The 20,309-nt window shown below is 43.4% G+C and overlaps 1 protein-coding gene across 7 annotated transcripts in view; it reads left to right on the top strand.

Moving 5' to 3' along the window:
• The window catches only part of SORBS2 (sorbin and SH3 domain containing 2), a 246,472-nt gene that overhangs the window by 160,011 nt on the left and 66,152 nt on the right, over positions 1-20,309 (top strand). For 4 of the 7 annotated variants that reach the window (XM_075421864.1, XM_075421861.1, XM_075421859.1 and 1 more), the window contains 4 exons: positions 9,743-9,835; positions 11,422-11,448; positions 12,453-12,577; positions 13,570-14,187. In XM_075421864.1, coding sequence (XP_075277979.1) covers positions 9,743-9,835; positions 11,422-11,448; positions 12,453-12,577; positions 13,570-14,187 — 863 coding nt within the window. The remainder of the gene's footprint in view (positions 1-9,742; positions 9,836-11,421; positions 11,449-12,452; positions 12,578-13,569; positions 14,188-20,309) is intronic. The other 3 variants (XM_009940196.2, XM_075421865.1, XM_075421862.1) reach the window with 2 other exon arrangements.

The raw sequence follows: 20,309 nt of genomic DNA, 5'->3' as shown, positions 1-20,309 counted from the left end.
CCCAGGTGTCTATGAGGCTGTTGCGAAAGTGAGTCCCGTTGTCTGACTCGATTCTTTCGGGAGTGCCATGTCGCCACAGGACTTGTTTTTCCAGGCCCAGGATGGTATTCCGGGCGGTGGCATGGGGCACAGGGTAGGTTTCCAGCCATCCGGTGGTGGCCTCCACCATTGTGAGCACATAGCGCTTGCCTTGGCGGGTTTGTGGCAGTGTGATGTAGTCAATCTGCCAAGCCTCCCCATATTTATATTTTAGCCATCGTCCTCCATACCACTGAGGCTTTACCCGCTTAGCTTGCTTGATTGCAGCGCATGTCTCACATTCATGGATAACCTGTGCAATAGTGTCCATGGTCAAGTCCACCCCTCGGTCACGAGCCCATCTGTATGTCGCGTCTCTTCCTTGGTGGCCCGAGGTGTCATGGGCCCACCGAGCTATAAACAGTTCACCCTTATGTTGCCAGTCCAGATCCACCTGAGCCACTTCAATCTTAGCAGCCTGATCTACCTGGTGGTTGTTTTGATGTTCTTCAGTGGCCCGACTCTTAGGGACGTGGGCGTCCACGTGACGGACTTTTACAGGCAACTGCTCTAGCCGGGCAGCAATATCTTGCCACAATGGGGCAGCCCAGATAGGTTTGCCTCTGCGCTGCCAGTTGTTCTTCTTCCATTGCTGCAGCCACCCCCACAAGGCATTGGCCACCATCCAAGAGTCAGTGTAAAGATAGAGCACTGGCCACTTCTCTCGACTGGCAATGTCTAAAGCCAGCTGGATGGCTTTCACCTCTGCAAACTGGCTGGACTCACCTTCTCCCTCGGCCGTTTCCGCGACTTGTCGTGTAGGGCTCCATACAGCAGCCTTCCACCTCCGCTGCTTCCCCACAATGCGACAGGACCCATCCGTGAACAGGGCATACTGTTTCTTATCTTCTGGCAGCTGGTTATACAGTGGGGCCTCTTCAGCACGTGTCACCTCCTCCTCTGGCGATGCTCCAAAATCTTTGCCTTCTGGCCAGTCCATGATTACCTCCAGAATTCCTGGGCGACTGGGGTTTCCCATTCGAGCACGCTGGGTGATCAGAGCGACCCACTTACTCCACGTAGCATCGGTGGCATGATGCGTAGAGGGGACCCTCTCTTTGAACATCCAGCCCAGGACCGGCAATCGTGGTGCTAGGAGGAGCTGTGCTTCAGTGCCGACCACTTCTGAAGCAGCTCGAACGCCTTCATATGCTGCCAGAATCTCTTTTTCAGTGGGAGTATAGCGGGCCTCGGATCCTTTGTATCCCCGGCTCCAGAACCCCAGGGGTCGACCTCGAGTCTCCCCTGGTGCTTTCTGCCAGAGACTCCAGGTTGGGCCATTCTCCCCGGCTGCGGTGTAGAGCACGTTTTTAACATCTTGCCCTGACCGGACTGGACCAAGGGCTACGGCATGAACTATCTCCCGTTTAATCTGTTCAAATGCCTGTCGTTGCTCAGGGCCCCATTCAAAATCATTCTTCTTCCGGGTCACGTGGTACAGAGGACTTACAATCTGGCTATAATTTGGGATGTGCATCCTCCAAAAACCCACAACACCCAGGAAGGCCTGTGCTTCCTTTTTGCTGGTTGGTGGAGACATAGCTGCTATTTTGTTGATGACATCCATTGGGATTTGACGGCGCCCATCCTGCCATTTTATTCCCAAAAACTGGATCTCTTGCGCAGGTCCCTTGACTTTACTTCGCTTAATGGCGAAACCGGCTTTCAGAAGGATCTGAACTATTTTCTCCCCTTTCTCGAAAACCTCCTCCGCTGTGTCGCCCCATATAATGATGTCATCGATGTACTGCAGATGTTCTGGGGCTTCACCCTTTTCCAGTGCAGTCTGGATTAGTCCATGGCAAATGGTGGGACTGTGTTTCCACCCCTGGGGCAGTCGATTCCAGGTGTACTGGATGCCCCTCCAGGTGAAAGCAAACTGTGGCCTGCACTCTGCTGCCAAAGGGATGGAGAAGAATGCATTAGCGATGTCAATTGTAGCGTACCACTTGGCTGCCTTTGACTCCAGCTGATATTGAAGTTCTAGCATGTCTGGCACGGCAGCACTCAGTGGTGGTGTGACTTCATTCAGGCCACGGTAGTCTATTGTCAGTCTCCACTCTCCAGTAGATTTTCTCACTGGCCATATGGGACTATTAAAGGGTGAGCGAGTTTTGGTGATCACTCCTTGACTCTCCAGCTGGCGGATCAGCTGATGAATGGGGAGAAGGGAGTCTCGGTTGGTACGATACTGTCGCCGGTGCACCGTTGTGGTCGCGATGGGTACCTGTTGTTCTTCAACCCTCAGCAACCCCACAACGGAAGGATCCTCCGAGAGACCAGGCAAAATGGACAGCTGTTTAATTTCTTCCGTCTCCACAGCAGCTATGCCAAAAGCCCACCGATACCCCTTTGGGTCCTTGAAATAGCCTCTCCTAAGATAGTCTATCCCAAGGATGCACGGAGCCTCGGGGCCAGTTACAATGGGGTGCTTCTGCCAGTCCTGCCCAGTGAGGCTCACTTCAGCCTCCAGTAGACTCAGCTCTTGGGACCCCCCTGTCACTCCCGAAATGCAAATGGACTCTGACCCTTTGAACTCTGATGGCATTAAAGTACACTGTGCACCAGTGTCCACTAGAGCTTTATACTCTTGTGGATCTGACGTGCCAGGCCACCGAATCCACACCGTCCAATAGACACGGTTGTCCCTTTCCTCCACCTGGCTGGAGGCAGGGCCCCTCTAATCCTCGTCAGAGAAATTGCTGCTCACCTGCTGTAAAAATGACTTGGAGGTCCCCTCCAGAGGATCGGAATCAAGGTCGAACTGTCTACCTGGTCTGGAGAGCTGGCTTTTGGAAACTGGAGCGGCATTTTTCCTAACAGAGTCCCCTTTTGTGATTGTTTTACCTCGCAACTCACGTACTCGGGCCTCTAGACTTGAGGTGGGTTTTCCATCCCACTTCCTCATGTCCTCTCCGTGGTCACGCAGGTAAAACCACAGGGTGCCTCGGGGTGTATAGCCTCTGTATTCCCTCTCCTGAGCAGGGAAACGCTTGCCCCTAATAGCTGAGACACTGGCCCGTACAGGTGGCGAGTAGGACATGTTCTCTTTGATTTGCCGCACCTCCCGGGCCAGTTTCTCCACAGCTGAGACAAGGGAGGAAGAGAGACTTTCCTCATATTGGCGGAGTCTGACAGCCACCTCGTCCACTGTTGGTGTGTCTTTACCTTTCCAGTTTACAACTGCCAGTGAGTTGGCATGCGAGGAGGGTGCACTCCGCACAAACTTCCTCCACATGGATTGTGAGCACTGGAGTTCATCTGGGTCTGTAGGTACCTGCTCATCGTCTGTGTCACAGTAAACCAGCTCCCGCACAGCCAATTCCCTCAAGTACTGAATACCCCTTTCCATATTGGTCCACTTGCCAGGATAGCATACAAAATCGTCACTGAAGGGATACCTCTCCCTCACGCCTGAGAGAAGTCTCCTCCAGAGGCTGAGGACTTGTTCCTTTTTCCCAATGGCCTTGTCAATGCCCCCATCCCTGGCCAGGGATCCCAGCTGCTTGGCTTCCTTGCCCTCTAATTCCAAGCTGCTAGCCCCATTATCCCAGCACCGCAGCAGCCAGGTGGCAATGTGCTCGCCTGGGTGGCGGCTGAAATCTTTCCGCATGTCTCGCAGCTCGCCCAGGGACAGGGACCGGGTGATGATCTCTGTCTCTATCTCCCGTGATGACCCTGGCTCATCATCATCCCTCCCGGAGCGATCTGCTCTCTTTGCGTCTTTCTTTAGTTTTACGGGGGCGACTGCTACCTGCACAGGTTGGTCATTGGGCTCGGTCACTGTGCCTGTGGCTGGAGCTGGAGCAGCTGCTGTGTCCGCTGGGGAAACCGAGGCAGACCCTGCAGCTGTGGCTGCAGCAGCCGTGGTGCCGGTCGGGGGGGCTGGGACTGCCTGCTGGGCTGGAGGGGCTGCAGGGCCGACTGGGGGGGCAGCGCCAGCTGCAGTGCCTGCTGCTTCGTTTCCCCCCCTTTCCCCCTTAAGGCACTGAACAGTGTTGAACAGGGCTCGGTAGGCATGGGCCAGACCCCAGCACGTTGCGGTGATCTGTGTCTCTCTGGAGTTCCCAGGGTGGCAGCACACTTTTTGCAGATACTTTACTAGTTTGTCCGGATCCTGTACTTCCTCAGGGGTGAGTTTAAAAAACACCGGAGGTGCCCACTGCCCTAGGTACTTGCCCATGCTGTCCCACACACCCAGCCACTCACAGCTATCCAGCCCCGGGGCAGGTCTCTGCACGATGTTCTTAACGACTTGCTTAACCCTAAACAAAAGCTGAAACCCATTCAGGAGGCAGAACAAAAGGAGAGTGCTGGCCTGAGCATCCCACGGGTACTCGAAATTCTCAAAAGCCGTTAGGACCAGCCTGAGGGAGAGAGGGGGGGCGAAAGAGTGGGGGAAGGTATCCCCTTCGGTTTTCCCCACAGACTGGGTTTGATTATTAACAAAATCTAAGACATAGGATCCGAGGTACGGAAATGACCGCAGTGCCGCATGCAAATACAAGACTAATTTCATGCACAGTGATGTTATCATATCATAAGTCGATATCGTACAGTACAGCAAAATCATCATCCTGATCTTTTTTCCCGAGGTAACAAACAGCACGGCCACAAACACATACAGGAAGTAAGGATTTACGTAGCAGAGATATTTGATCAAAGTCAGAAACATTTTTGCCGGAAACTTTAACTAACACAGTAAATGCGTATAACAAAATTTAAGCAAATCTAAGAAAACAGTTTTAACACCCGCTGCTCAGCCCTGCCGTTATCCCTGCCCCACGCTTGGGCGCCAATTTAATGTTTTGGTTTCGGCTGCCGCCGGCAACAAAAGCGCCACGCGGCCGCCCCTCCCCCCGCCGGCGTGCGGAGGAGAATGGAAAGAAAGAGGCAGAAACTGGTGGGTCGGGATAAGGGCAGTTTAACAGAACAGCAAACAGAGGGAAAACAGGAACAACAACGATACAAATAAGGAGAAAACACAACCACGAACCGTACAACAGCCGCTCTCCCGAAACCGGACCGGCGCTGCGCCCGCCCAAACCGCGAGTCCGTTCCCGCCGCGCCGCCCCCCCCACCGGAACCCAGCGTGACGTCACATGGTATGGAATACTGGGCTCTGTTTGGCCAGGTGGGGTCAGCCCCCACCCCCCGGCTGTGCCCCTTCCTGGAGTCCGGTGAAAATTAACCCTGTTCTGGCCAAACCCAGGACACCCTGCAGAGCTGTGAATAGATTGTGAAGCCACTTTTAGGTCACTAAAGCAAATTAGGTAGGCTTGAGTGTTTCAGGCATTCTACAAAAAAATTACTTTTCAATCATTACTTGTGGTACTTTAGCAGCATCAAGGAAACAAATAGTAGTAGGTTCGCTTGCATAGTCAGCGTTGGGTTATGTGATGAAAGCTCATCCGCCCAGCCACAGAGGAGCTCGGAGAACCTCCGAGTGGCAGGAGGGGAAGCCCAAAGAATAGCCTACCCTGTGAGGCTGCTCCCGGGCCCATCACAGGAGCCATCAAAGGCCCATCTCCACAAGCCATGAGGAGTGCAGCGGCAGAAGAGCAGGCAGGAACCCAAATTAAGGACTCCCAAGGAACAAAGGGAGGCACAAGGGCCTCCCTTGGCCAGGCTTCTCCCAGGACTGTCCTAGGAGAGCATCAGCCCTGGAGTCCAGGTGTGGAATGAATGGCAGCCTCAATGTCTGAGCCCAGTTACTGGAGGGGGATCCACCTTGTACTTGTGTGTGTGTGTATATTCTCACTAGTGGACCGTCGTCCTGCAGCCAGAGAGGAGAGGGGGATGAGGCCATTGTGCCGTGCATGTTTGTGTGAGTGGGAGTGCTCTGAGTGTCTGGGATCTGTGTGGCCAGCCACGTACACGCATGTGGTGTGTACATGTACTCCTGTGCACGTGTCTGCTGGGAACACATCTCCAGGCCCACTTCTGGTTGGACCTGGGGACATGGAGAGGCAGCAGCTTCATCTGTCTTGGCCGGTTGGATCCAGCACTATATATTTGCCTCAGAAGGTCAGAATGCAAATAGGGGGTAAGAATCCCTAAAGTCTAAAGAGTTCCAAATTTGAACTCACTGTGCAAAGGGGAAAATCGTACGATGCACAAGTACGATAGGTAGAATAATGATCAGCAAACATTATGTTTGGGTGCCATTGTTCTTTTCTTTGAGCTGGAAGAGCTTATTAAAGATTTCCTGCCCCTGTCTGTTCTCTCTCACCTCCTCACAAGAGGTCACCATCCTTCCATCTTTGCCAATTTAGTTTACGCCATTGCTTTTACTGACTCTCTGAAACAGTCTTTAAAAAAAAGAAAAAAAAAAAAAAAACAAACAGACCACTCCACTTTCCTAAATGAAAGTGGTGTTTTGAATTGCCTCCATTCTGCTTTGGAGCGGGACCTGACCAACAGGCTGTTTGTCAAATAGAGATACAGCTCACTTAGGGATGCTGTCTGTGGTGGCAGCAGTTGTTGGGATTGTAGATTTAGGGGGAAAGGGTTAAAGCACTTTTTTTGTGGAGAGAAACAGAATTAAGGGAGGGAGAGAGAAAGAAGTGAGGAAAGGTGAGGAATGGAGAAAGCCAGAAGAGAAAAACTGTAGGAGGGGAACTGGCAAAAGGAGAGGAGCGGGATGGTGAGCTAGCAAGAGGAAGCAAGCGTTGGGATCCATCCGCAAATACCCACATCCTCCTAGCTGGAGGGCAAGCCACCGCCTCGCCTGTCTTTTCCAGTCGCTGTCTGACTCTTGCTGTTTCTCTCTTTTTAAAGAGAAGTCTGCAGCACTGATCCTGGCATTCAGGAGTTCGTCCCTGTATGGCCCTCGCTCTGCAAGATATATCAGAAACATGTCACACCAGCTACTCCTTACCTCCCCTTTCTCCTTCATTTTCTGCAGTACCTGCTAAGAAGGGTTTTTTGTCTTTTCCTGATTTGATGAGAGGATGTAGGGCTTGCAAAAGAATAGCTAGGCACCAACCATGCGAAGTCCTGGTTTGAGCTGGACTTGCATTTTAGGCAGCTGTTATTGCCCAACTTTGTATTCCATTATTGCCTGCAGACCTTAGCTGATTCAGGTCCGCTTTGCTCCAATGTTAAAACAATGCCTGGGAAGATGGGACACTCACTCCTGAAGAATTTGTCACATCAAAAGCGTAGAGAATTGTGCATGTGTGTATACATATTTGCACACCTGTCATTTTTGTACGTTTGCATACGTTTCGTATAGATTGTTTCACATATCCACATTTTTTCCTTAAGTAACAACTGTGCAATATTAATTGTTTATAGTTTGCAAGTGAAATGAGCGGTTGATCATTAACTCACCCTCCCTTACTATTTTTGAATTCTCTATTCACTAGACTTAGGGCTTTTTGGTATTATTTGGACTTCAAGAATCTGGGTGCATATAGTTAGTATTTGCTGGCAAACGTGAAAAAGGAATACAGGCTGGAATAAGCCCCTGGAAGTTGAGGTTGTGCAGATAAGGGAAGCAGTTTGAAAACTGCCTCCTATCAGGCAACATGCAGATGCTTCTGATCCCCGTTCAGATATGATGCCCGTGACTTGATGGGAACAAAGATCAGAAGATGGAGTCCATCATGCATAAATATGCGCTTGCCCACAATCATGAGTATTGTATTAGAAATCTTGCACAACTCAGCATAGTATATTTGTGTGGTTATGTCTTAACAGAGTGTTAATTGACACTCATTATTATGTGCGGATACTGAGAATGTTATTGCAGGTACAGACGGGCATATGGGCTTCTGTACATAGGGGTAAATGTTGTATGTGTGTATGTATATAGTCACAACGTCTATTGTAGCTATATTGTGTGAAGCCACATCAAACACTTTGCTAGATAATGGGTCGACTAAGTATAAAACTCTGACTCAGTTCAGTTACATTAAAAATTAATTTGAAGCAGAATTTTGTGAAGTGACAGTGATGAAATATTTGTAGTTGGTTTTCTCGTCGTCTTTTCCTCCCACTTCAGTTTTGTTATCCTGAAATTCAGGAAGTTAGCTCTTGAAAAAATACAAATAAAGCATCACTTTGTTGGAATAGAAGAAGTGACAGTGTGACAAAATTGTTTGCCTGTTAGCTTGCATTAATCAAACAAAGTATGCTATCAAAGTCTGCCGGTATTCGGATAAGAGCAGAACCTCAATATCAACACGTCATCACATCTCCTTGGAATTACTGCTGGTGCATGGGGATGGAAAATGTGATTTCAGTTACTGTTGCCATTCCTTATTTATGTCAGCAAACTAAAACAGATGTGCAGGTTGGACAGCCACTGTCTTCGTTTCACACGTACAACACCAGCAGGTAGTTGCAGGTAACGGATTGCTTTCGACCTGGCCTCTTGCCGTGGGACGGGGCATTGGCAGCGAGTCCGTGGAGCCGCCTGCACCCGGGGCAGCGGCTCTGATGTTCACCAGCGCTCCCAGCTCCTCAGTGCGCAGCCTGCCAGACCTGGCCAGGGGGCTCTGCTATTCTGGGGAGCGTTGGAACCAGCTAAGGAATACCAGGAGCTCGTTTTTCTTGCAGGCGTGGGTTGAAGATGTCTCTGTGGCTCGAATTACTGCTATCACAGGAAATCCTTTCTACTGATAGGTTGCAGGTCTTTCTTAAGCATATTTTTATAGAACTCCCTGTTGTAGGACACAGACACAAAACGCGTCAGGGCCTCTATTGTAGTAGTAGTTCTGCTTGACTTCAGTGGGGCCCTGTATGAAATGTCAGTAATATCAAATATGAACATTAAAATGATTATTATATTGAAGAGCAGAAAAATATTCTAGTTAAATATAATCAGGAAGAATATTTATTAACTTGCTTTTACAACTATGATAGAGTTGCTAAAAAGCCAAGTTGTGGAAAGCTACCGTCTAATAATAACAAAATATTTATAAAAGAGAATGACAGCTCCAATGGAGAGAGGAGCAGAGAGTGAGGAAAGAAAGGAGTCATGCAAGATCCAGAAAAATGATTTTTTTCCATTCCTGGTTGTTTGGAGTGATTTTGGATTTCTAGTCATTCCGTCAGGATCTTACTGGGTTCCAGCCATACATTTTTTTAATCTTATGTGAGATAAAAAAGAAGAAGGGGGAGGGAGAACAAGGATGTTCCACCAGAACAACAAAACAATTATGCCATCCTTAGTAGTTTTGTTTCTTGAGCTTAAAGGATCTGAAAGACTGAGAAAAAGCACTCTGTCAGCTGATCAAACATAAGCTTAGTTTATGAATGGTGTCTTTCTAATGCATACAATGGAATGATTTTACACTGCAGATTATTGATTAATATTACTCTGGAATGCTTAATCCTTCATCTTAATTACTTGTTTGGTTTTACTAATTAGCTATAATTAAGCAGTCTTTCAGGTAACAGAATGTATATATTTCCCTAGTGGATTAAGTATTAAACATTGCTTTCTTATTTTCTGTGAGGTTTCTTGTTGTTTAAGGCTTGTGAAATGTTATGTATTGTGCTAATCTGCGACACTTGCAGACGTGGGCGTGCCTGCAGCGGTTCCCTAACTGCACGCTTATTTTCATGTGTGTTTGGCGTTATCTCACACCGTGACGCGTTGCATGGGCTTGCTCCCTTTGTCTGCGCTGCTGTCTGTGTTGTTTTGTGCTTCCAGATAGCGGTGGGTGTGCTCGCAAACGTGCTGCAATGTCTGTCACATTAACAGCTGTGAAGAGAGTTCAGAGTTCTCCAAACCTATTGGCCTCAGGTATAACCGCTAACCAGTGAGACGCTGCTCCCCAAAGGCTTTTCTCTAGGGTTCTGCCTTCCTGCTGTGTTACTCGGCAAAGAGGAGAAGGGTAACCGTATGTTCTGTTCCACTGACAGGTCTGTTACCTCTGCAGTGCTCTTTGAAAAGTAGTCTGAATTTCTCTCTGCCTATGCTTAGTAGCCATTAATGACAAAAATGAGGAAGGCGTAGGAAAAATCAGTTATTTCTAAATTAATTTTGCCCTCGATACATATTTTGGGTCTCAAATCCCCTGGTTTTTTTTCAAGATAACACAGCATGAAAAGTAGCTTTTGTTTATTACAAACTTTGTTTATTGCAACTTGCTTTAAAAGCTGTTCTCAAAGGAAAAGGATCTGAATGTTGTTCTAAAACAATCGTCAGAAGCCAGATTACCTTTTTAAAAAACATTTATCAGGCATGTTTTCCTAAAAATGTTTAAAACAATAAAAAATGCAGAATATTCAGCAGACAGGCAGAAGTGCTTCTCAGCAATGCTCATGCCTGGTTTTGCAAAATTAAATCTTAATGAGTATCAGCTGCCCGGATTCACTGGTGAATTAAGTAGTTGTAGGTATAAATCAGTAAAGAATCTTGAGTGGTGTAGACTAATTTACACCACTCTGAACATGCAGTGTTCACACCAAACAAGTATAATACAGGAAGCTGAATAAAGAATGAGCCAGAAAATATTGCAAGATGAAGTCTTTGTTTTATAGATCTTTTCAAATAGAAGAAAAGAAATAAGAACTGTTAGAAATTATGAAGCAAGTGAAAAATTTGATTGCTACTCTTCGTAAGGATAGTACTCTATGTATGTAAATTTAAGAAAACATTGGGTTCTTATTTCTTAGCAACCCTTCTAACAAATTTTTATCATTTAAGCCTTCAATACAAGCCTCTTCATGTCTTGCTTTGTTGCACTTAAAATTGGTGATAAGGAATGCTCTTAGTACTATAATTATTGTACATTAAAAATATTTCTAATTTCTTTAGATATGGTGTAATTTTAGTTTTGTTAGGAGAAAAATCACTAATATATCTACAAGTGATGCAGAAAAAACACCAGAATTTCAAATCTGTTCTGTGCTGGGAGTGTGTATGTATCAGTTTCTGTGTTTTGCTTTGAAGCGATGAAGAAAGCATCACACATTCTGGTGCGAAGGGGGAGAGAAAATCCTGACAGAATCTGTAGGCATCTTTCTTGGTTTTGAATTAAACCTTCCCAGCTCATCTTAAAGGAATCATATTTCTTTTGATATCTAGATTTCAGATGGCAGTATATCACAGTATTTACTGGAAAAAAATCCACAGCAAATGTTTGTTTATTATTGGCTGTCTGAAATAGCAGTGATTAAATAACAGTAACTTGCAGCACACTGTAGCCTTCTGTAGAACTTGTGCAATAAGCATTGCGCAGTTACCTAGGGTCTAATATTCGGAGGTGTCCTTGGGTAACAGGAGGGAATTAGGTGACCGAACAAAGAGACTCCTACATATTTTTCAAGTTGTGTCATCATGTTTTTATTTCTAACACAAGTTAATATTGGATGTTTCTTTTCCAGGGTCGGATTCTCAGTCTCCAGATTCAGGTAACTAAAACACTGTGTTATTTATGCATCAGTGTAATACCATGGAAGTGGGTGAATTATAACAATTTTCCATTTATTTGATTTGATTACTCCATACCATCCACATTATTTAAGGAAAGCACCACTGAAATGGTAATAATAATTGCAAGTGGGTAAGACCTCAAATTCAGGTCTCATTTGAAAGCAGTTTTTCCTTTAACAGTATTTGTTGTCAGAAAACGAATTGTGTGGGAGAATACAGGCTGCTAATTTGCCACCTTTAGCTTCAGTGGCACTTGCTGTTTCATTTTTAGTCCCTTACTCAGGATTGCAAGTTCTGCCCACCCCACTTAGCAGCCTGCTCACATAATGTGTTACTTTTCCCAGCCTCTTACAATATTTTGTCTTCAAATCTGTAACTTATTGAGGCAGGATAGTATCTCCCTCTATGTTTGGACCATGCCTCGAGGGCTTTTCAGCTCTGAGGATACAGACAAAACACGGTTGGTTGGTTGGAAAATCAAGGTGTTATTCAGATTTGGAAATAAGCTGCATTATTGGAACAAGTAATCAGATATTGTGGTGAATTTTGGTGAAACTGCTATGACCAATTAACTTTATGTGAGCTGGCATGTTTTTCAAAATCCAATGCAGCTGTAAAGTTCAAGAGCCTAATCGATGAAAGTACCTCAGCCTGCTTAATACAGGGGCTGAAATGCCAACACCTCAGAAGGACTCCCAAGGTTAAAATCCGCATTCTAAATGAATGTTGTGGGGAAGTATCAAACTGCTGCCATCCGTATTGTCAGTGCTTGAATTTTTTAAATTTTAAAGATAAATATTTTGTAAAGTGGCAGCTTTAGCCCTGTTCTTACAACTTCCATGGTGATAACCGCATCAATGTTGGTTGTGTAGTAGCTAAACTTTTCCACAGTTTGTTGAATAGCTGGGTTGCTATGATGACAGCAATACAGAGATCTGCTAATCACAAAAAAAATGGTTTGATTCTTTTTTCCTCACAAAAGCTTGGCGATCTTACAATGATGGAAGTAGAGAGACGCTGAATGGAGATGCTAGCTGTTCATCTCTTACAGCAAAAGGTTTTAGGAGCGTACGCCCAAATCTACAGGATAAAAAATCACCAACTCAGGTAAAAGTGAACACACAAAGTTTCATGCTTTGGCATTTGTGTATGGGTTATTCTTGGAGGATAGCATATATAGATGGGATACCTCTATGGAACATTGTCCTGATGTCTTTCAGATAGTGTGAATCACCTATTGGTCATTACAGGTCGACCTGATAGGGGTTGTTACAAACTGTTTTACTGCATAGATAAAGTATACTCCACACAGGATGCACGCCTGCAGGTTCATTCCCAGAAACTGCTTTCAATGAACAAGTCAGCCAGCTAAATAAAAGTAGGTCATACACAAATAAAAGCTTTCTAGGAGTGTTCCCAGACTTCAAAGAGTATTTATTGATATTTTACACTTGGAGAAATGCATCGGTCATCAAAATAATATCTAAGGGTAAAGGTTTATTAATTACAAGGTAGACAATGTTTCTGCCTGTTTTACAGACAATATAATTAGAGCACACTGAAAAAAACGCACTTAACTTGGAAACTTATTTGTCTGTCCAAAAAGAACAACATACCAATGTCAATACTGTCTCTGTTACTATTTTAATTCAAAGGTTTAAGAGGCTTTGTGTGTTTTATATATTTGTGTTACCTGTGAAGAATAGCTTGTTATCTAAGATCATGGAGTACATTTTGGAAATTACTTACATATCTGAACAATTTCACAGTAATAATTCTTATTCAGTGTGGTAATTATTTTCTTAAAAGAAAATGGACTATTGTGGGCTCCCTTCTGATCCCGGATTACTCAGAGCAAATGGAACATCTTGGCTTTCTAAACACAGGCTGTACAGCCCTGCACGGCAAAAGGTGGTGGGAACCTGACCAATTCAATTGTCCATTGAATTGAGGAATGTTGGGATGAAGCCTCTTAAGATGCTAGTTCCTTTGCTTAAAGATGAAAGTTGAACTGAGTTATATCTCCTGCTAACGTTTACTTTCTTTCTGTTTCTTCTTCAATGTTATTTTGCTGTGTGTGGATGCTTTTGGCAACTAAGGCACCTCTGCCACCCCCTAGAAAAGAAAGTTTTCAGAAAGCGAGAGTAACTAACCACAAAAATGAAATTAATCTCCAGGCAGTAACAACCAGCCCAGCTAAACACCTTCCCACAGATACTGCCTATTACACTAACGAGAAGTCTGTCCAAAAGGCAATGTCTTCTCAAATATCTAACACCAGTGTGTCCTATGCACAAAAAATCACTAAACCACTGACCTCAATCTCCAGTGCAGGCACAAGCACAGCAGCTGGTATCAGTACTACTCTCCATCAAGGCCAAAGGCAGCAGTCTCAGAAACGTAGGGTATCTACCCTGAAATTAACCCGGACCCGTGACCCAGCGAGTAGCGTTCATTGTAATGCACAGCAGCAGCTCCAGCCTGTTGAGGTGCCGGTGTTTTCACAAAGGCCTGTCTCACCTGCCTGTAACCCCGTGCCTGAGATACACACAGCATCTCTTTCCATTCAGATAGCTCCCACCCCTGACAGTAAAGCAGAGCCTGAAATCCAAGAACATCCACCTAGTATTTCTCCAGACACTTCAAAGATGTCTTCAAAGGATTTGGGACAAAAGTCTACAGTTCTTCCTTCTTCACAGGCTGCAGAATGCCATGTGGTATATTTAATTTTTCCATCTTTTATTTTAGATCATTCATGGATTACTTTAACCCTCTGTTTAGTTATACTTACACTATCAAAGTTAGACCTTGTGTTTTCTGGGTAAAACTACCTGTCACATGGATCAAAACAGAACTGAACAAAACCTGAAGTTTTCGGAAGGGTATTTAAAAAAATGATAAATAACCCAGCTGAGATGGGAGGTAGACTTCTTTGTTCCTCTGTGAGCACTCCATGAAGTGCAAATGCACAATAGGAGATTAGTGAATTGTAGACAATGCATCTGTTTAAGTGACTCTTCCTGGAGAGGGTTGCATTAAAGCCTTATGCTGCCGTAGGTTCTGGAATGATCAAATATGGATAGAAAAGGGTTGGGTTGGGGGAGTTCTACAAATTTAGTTCTGCCAGTTTGCTAGGGCCACCAAAAAATATATTTTCTCAGTTGGTGCTTGCTGCAAGGCGAGTCACTGCTGTCTCCTATGTCTCCTGGGCAATAGCTCTTTTTAAAGACATTTTGATAAAATCTTTTGTCAGCCACTCTACATGACACATCACAAGGCACTGAACTTTTAAGTCCCTCTGTTTCCCCTATACCCTGTGCCTATTGAGATGAAAATTCTTTGTTAACTATACTGATGTCATCTAGGAGAACAAGCACACAGTATAGGACCAGAGGAGTCTGAGCAGGGTTTATCGCCATTCAGAAAGTTGCTGAGTGAAATAAAATAACCCTGGGAGCAAGAAAGGAGCGGCAAATACATACAAGGCAAAAGGAGAGCTCCCAGTAAATGTTGCAATTTCTACTCTGCTTTACCTAGTCACATTAAGATTTTTCTATTTTAAAAGTTAATTATTCTAGTATATCTACCAATATACCAGCTTATCTGAGTTTGAAGGCCCTTCAGTTGGAGGCAGGGATTGCTGTAGGTCTAGGCGTACGTGCCTCAGAGCTTTGTCTGAGCGAGGGTCCCATCATGGCAGATATGTGTTCATCTAGTTCTGCTGAAATCAATGGGGCTACTCGGAAGTAAATACGGAACAATCTTGCACACGTAAAATCCATTGAGAGCCCTGTTGTCAATAGTGGTGACACATCTGCTCTTTCAGCCTGTGGTTCTTTCAGAGCATCCCGTTCAACCAGGTCTTTACTCTGGAAGCCACAGGTATCTGCGTTACCTATAGGATAGCTTTATGAGCTGTAATGGCAGTTCCCCCTGTCAGCTCCAAGTAAAAGTTTTGATCAGAGCAAAGCTCTGTGAAATTATGTGGCAACAATTTGCAGTGCTCCTTTTGAATTCACTGCACTAACAAATGGGAGGGCAGAAGAAGTAATCACATTCGTCCTTCTGAAGATTAGAGACAAAACTATCATGTTAAACCCTTCTATTAGGCTACCTAAAATTTAGCACATTTTGAAAAAGACAAGTTGCTTTACCCTTGATAAGAACCATTTTGCAACTCAGTGATTTTTGTCAAGTAGAGCAAGTCAGTTGAAGCAAGAGCCACAGAAAAGAAATCATGTCGGAAACAGTAACGAAGACTGAGCAAGAGGTTTTTCTGGTAGATAGGGTAGGTATGAAGATTAGCAGAGGCAGGCTCGCAAGCCTTTTAAATATCAGCATCAAGGAATATGGTCACAGTAGAACACGTGTAGGTGTGGCCAATACAACTTATGCATCTATGTTTGATTTTTACTTAAAAATAGTTGTCCAGCCTGTTAGCAATATGATGCATTATATATACCCAGATAAATCAAAGTGTCTCTCAAACAGAAAGTGGTTTTATGACAGCTAACAAGAATTAGGAGAAATACCTTTTTTTAGTATCCAGAATAATACTCAAACTGTAATCAGAATGACTAAAAATTCTAGCTACTTTTTTTTTTTATTTTAAAAGTCAAAGCCCATTTTAGAATTTATTTTAGAATCTTAGTTTCACGACAAGCTGACAAAAGTCAGAAAAGTAGCTGTGATTTGTTTGGCAATTCTGCACTTATTTTCTGCCTTCTCCTTGGTTTCAGTGTGTGGGAAGAACGATCAGAAATTTGGTAACTAGGTTTCTTTGAACAAAATGATGAAAATTTCAGTTGATTACAAGAACCATTAAGGAATGTAGCCAGGTTTTCAGACTGCATCCATTTATTGGTCTTGGCTGCAAAATTCAGCTGGCATCCTCCCTGATGTTCAACTTTCAAATAAATTCTAAACATTAGGATGAAGAGGTGTATCAGGCATCATAATCGAGTCATGGAGCCAGTGGGTTTTGCTAGCTCTGTGTTAAAATACATAACTAAAACTAGAGTACAAATCAGCTTGTGAGGTGGTGTAAACTTCTGCATCAGGGGAGGTCCCAAAGCCAAGATGCCATGGGCAACGATTAGAAATAAAGGCTATAGCTATATGTCTAAAAAGATTTCTTTCGGACTCAGATCTCTGGTTGAAATGTTGGAACTGTTCTAACTAATGCCAAAAATTTTTATCCCCTTTAGTGCTATATCTCATGGTATTTGCAAAGTTCATGATTTCTCTCACATAGACAAATTAACTTTCAGTATACTATGCAAGATAGTTCTTTTATTTTTAAAATTGTTTTAGACTTGCAAGTTCTACAGAACTTTGTATACTACTTAAAATACTTTTGTATATGCAGATCATGGTTGTTATGTTAAGCTATATCCTCTAAGGATGCTCTCAGACTGTAGATTAGGGCCACCAGCAACGTTCAAAGCTGCCACAAAAACTCTCAAAAACCAAATACATTTAGAAAGGCACTGTGAAAACAAACGACTCTGAATCTCAGTTTATGCATGTGGAGGGGAATGAGGTAAGATTGGCTAATTGTCACTCCTTCAGAGGTGGTGAATGAGAAATACTGTGCATGTGTGGGTATCCATGTGTGTAGGGAACATGTACAACTGTGTTATGTCACAAAGCGTGGAAAAACACAGCCGAGAGAGCTTGTATGGTCCAAGTTCATGCACAACAATTTTGCAGTATTTTGTAATGTATCTTTTTATGTTTGTGCTCCTATTTGCACTTTGTTTCAGAGCTTATCTGCTGAAACCTCAGGAGCAAGCAGAAGTGTGGTGTGACTCACCAAGTAACATTTTGTAAACACTCCTACTGAGACAGGTTAAACCCCTTAAAAGTATGTATGAAAAGAGGAGCATTCAAGTTACTCAGTACTAATTTTCATTAGTTTACATTATTACAGTCTCAAGAGATGCTGCTGCTCTGTACCATACTGCAGATGTGGAAGAAATAACCTATTTCAACAGAGAAATTAGTATTTGTTAGTATGAGACTGATGGAGGTAAATTCTGCTGTCCAAATTTCTTATAAGAAAAAGTTCTGAACAGGTGAAGAATTCTGATCTGCATCTTCTGAAATAAACACCTGGTATTTTTGTGTTCATTTCGTTCCTGGATTCATAAGTGTCCTCTTTTTATAGATACTGATCTCTATAACTGAGGATGCAAAACATTTGCCCTGTTTGAATGCCACGGAGGAGTGAAGACTTGGTCTAGTCCTGGTGTCCTAGAGGAAGAAAAATTACTGTACTTGATGTTCATGAAAGTGTTTCTTTTGCCAGCCTTACAGCTGTAGACAAGTGAATCAAGGGAAACAAGCCTGGAATTCAAAAAATTGTTTCTGAATCAGTTGATCTAATACATTACCGTTTGTTAGGTATTGACAATACATTGAGTGATGTAGAAGGGAGAGAAGACAGGTTTCAGTGTTTTGGGGACAGACGGCCAGCAAAGAAGATAGAGCACATAATTTTCATTTTAATTTCTGTATCGCTAGTTTGGTTTTGCACAAGGGCTGAATTCCACCTGCTTATATGGAGTTTAGAATTACAGGGCTAGGTAGTAAAAATGGACATGGGAGTAGAACTTGCAGCATCAGTTTGGAGATTCTGACATCAGCTTTTAACAAAAATAGAGGTATTTTTACCCATTTGTGCAAGCGTGTGGGTGTAATTTGATTGTTGACTACTAAACTCTGCTATGCATTAACAAAATGAGTTTATTCGCTTATCTCTGAGTCTCTTTATCTGTGTCTTGACTGTTGAAGCAAGGCCAGCACTTTGGTGTCATTTGCAATCTCACAGCACTCCCCACAGATCTTGCATTAAAATGATAGATCACTGGTTTTGAAACCTGTACTAGGGTCACCTGTCTGCTTCATGTGAATTGGGTAGCAACTGTATTTTTCAGGCTTGATATTTTACTGTTTCATGGAAGGTGATCATTTCTAAGGACCAGCAGAAAGCTGCACTTGAGACCTTCAATTCACTTCAGGGCTGTAATGACATTTATTTCTCAAGCATTGCTCCACAACCCAAGATACAATTATATGCGTAGTCTAACTAGTTTTTCATCATTCTAATCTATTAAGTACTTGTTTGGCATTTAATCTGCCTGACTTCTGCTAGCATTTCTTGCACTATAACAATTACAAACCTAATCTGAAGCACACTGAATGGAGCTGGTATTAAAAGTTTTCTAGAATGCATTCAGCCTCGTCCTTCTCCTGTTTTTCACACTGATGAAATGTATAGATCAGTAGTAGCCAAACGCATCTGTTTAGGGTTTACCAGCGCTCCATGTTTTTTAAATGGTGGAATCAGATTTCAAAAATAATGCTGTTTTAAATCACCATTTCGGCCACTCTTTCTCAGAATGCTGGTTGTACCTATGACAGAATTCTAGAACCAGGCAGAATATTCAAGTTTTACCCTACAAAGCTGAAAAACTTCATGTTGGGAATCAGTACCTAGAATTGATGCATTCCTTCTACACACGTTGTAAGAATGATAACTTTTATGTTCTTTTTAAGAATTTGGTTCGACGAAATCAGCTATTATTTGCCAAACACAGTGAATTTAATTCTTTAACAACTCAATTTCACTAGCTCTCTGGATGCACCCTGAATATGTGTTCCTGTGTTGTCCATCCCTTCTTTTCTCCAGCATGCAGGCAACCTCCTCAGTTCAAAGCGAGAAGGCTTACTAAGTTTCTCAAGTCTCCAAAATTTCCTGTTCTTTTAAGAATTTAGAGATCAGTTTACATATTTTGGCTCAGTCGTATATAACTTTTCTTTTAGGGGAACTGAGAGGGTATTTGGTCTCAAGAACTTCAGAGCTTCACATTGGCTCTGCCTCATAATTGCATTATGATCTCCTGGTTCATGTCTTTTGCTGGAGATCTTGAATTATGACATGGATGATGAAACTCACCATGGATAGTGGTTCTGTCCTGCCCCTCTGTATCTGTGAGGTGAAATTACTGTTTCTTGTATGTGTACAACAATGCACAGATCTTAAACCTCTGATATGCTCTGCTGTGTAACCGGCTGTTCCACATCTGCATGTGATTGCTTTTCATGAAATTATTTTAATAGTATTTCACTGTTCTTTTAAAGTTTTTCATTGGCAAATTAGTTATCTCTAAGAATCATATCTCCTTTTATAGTCATACACTGAATTATTGATTTTCTGATTAAGAAGTAATCTGTGCAGATTTACCCCATGGAAAGATTTTTTTTGTTTTTTAATCGTAGATTTGAAACTTTGCTGCGAATAAGATTTGGATTTTAAGCTGTTTGACCGAGTTTCTTTACTGTTTTAGCTGCAAATTTTAACAGCAGCTTCTGGCTATTTTTGTGTACCCCAGATGTCCAGTAGTGCCAAAGAGTTCTTTCGAACCATTTGGAACAAGGGACGGGTATCTGTTCACATGTTTTAAGATTCTTTTCTGAAATGCTTATTCATAGGGACGGTCCCATTGACCTCAGTAAGGTTATTTGTTTAAATTCTAGTTGATCTCAGCAAGAATTATGGAACTGGACCCCCAGTGACCTCTCATAAGCAGCACAATCTGGGTTGTGTTCCAAGTCTTCCATAAGGGCTTTAGAAGATATTTTCTGATTTTGGATTAAAATGCCAAAGTGGCATTTTAATCTGATGGCTTGAAACATTTTTTGAATGATTAGAGTTAAAGACATCTGCCTATTTTGAGCATAGGAAATAACCATAATATCATTGGTAACACCTGTGAGTAAATGTGGCTTTTTTAAGTAGTAATTACTGCATATGGTATCTTACTGTCCTCTATTT

The sequence above is a fragment of the Opisthocomus hoazin genome, chromosome 5 (assembly GCF_030867145.1).
Source record: "Opisthocomus hoazin isolate bOpiHoa1 chromosome 5, bOpiHoa1.hap1, whole genome shotgun sequence".
NCBI lineage: Eukaryota > Metazoa > Chordata > Aves > Opisthocomiformes > Opisthocomidae > Opisthocomus > Opisthocomus hoazin.
The sequence above is the reverse complement of the archived record's forward strand: the minus strand, read 5'-3'. Positions and strand labels throughout refer to the sequence as shown.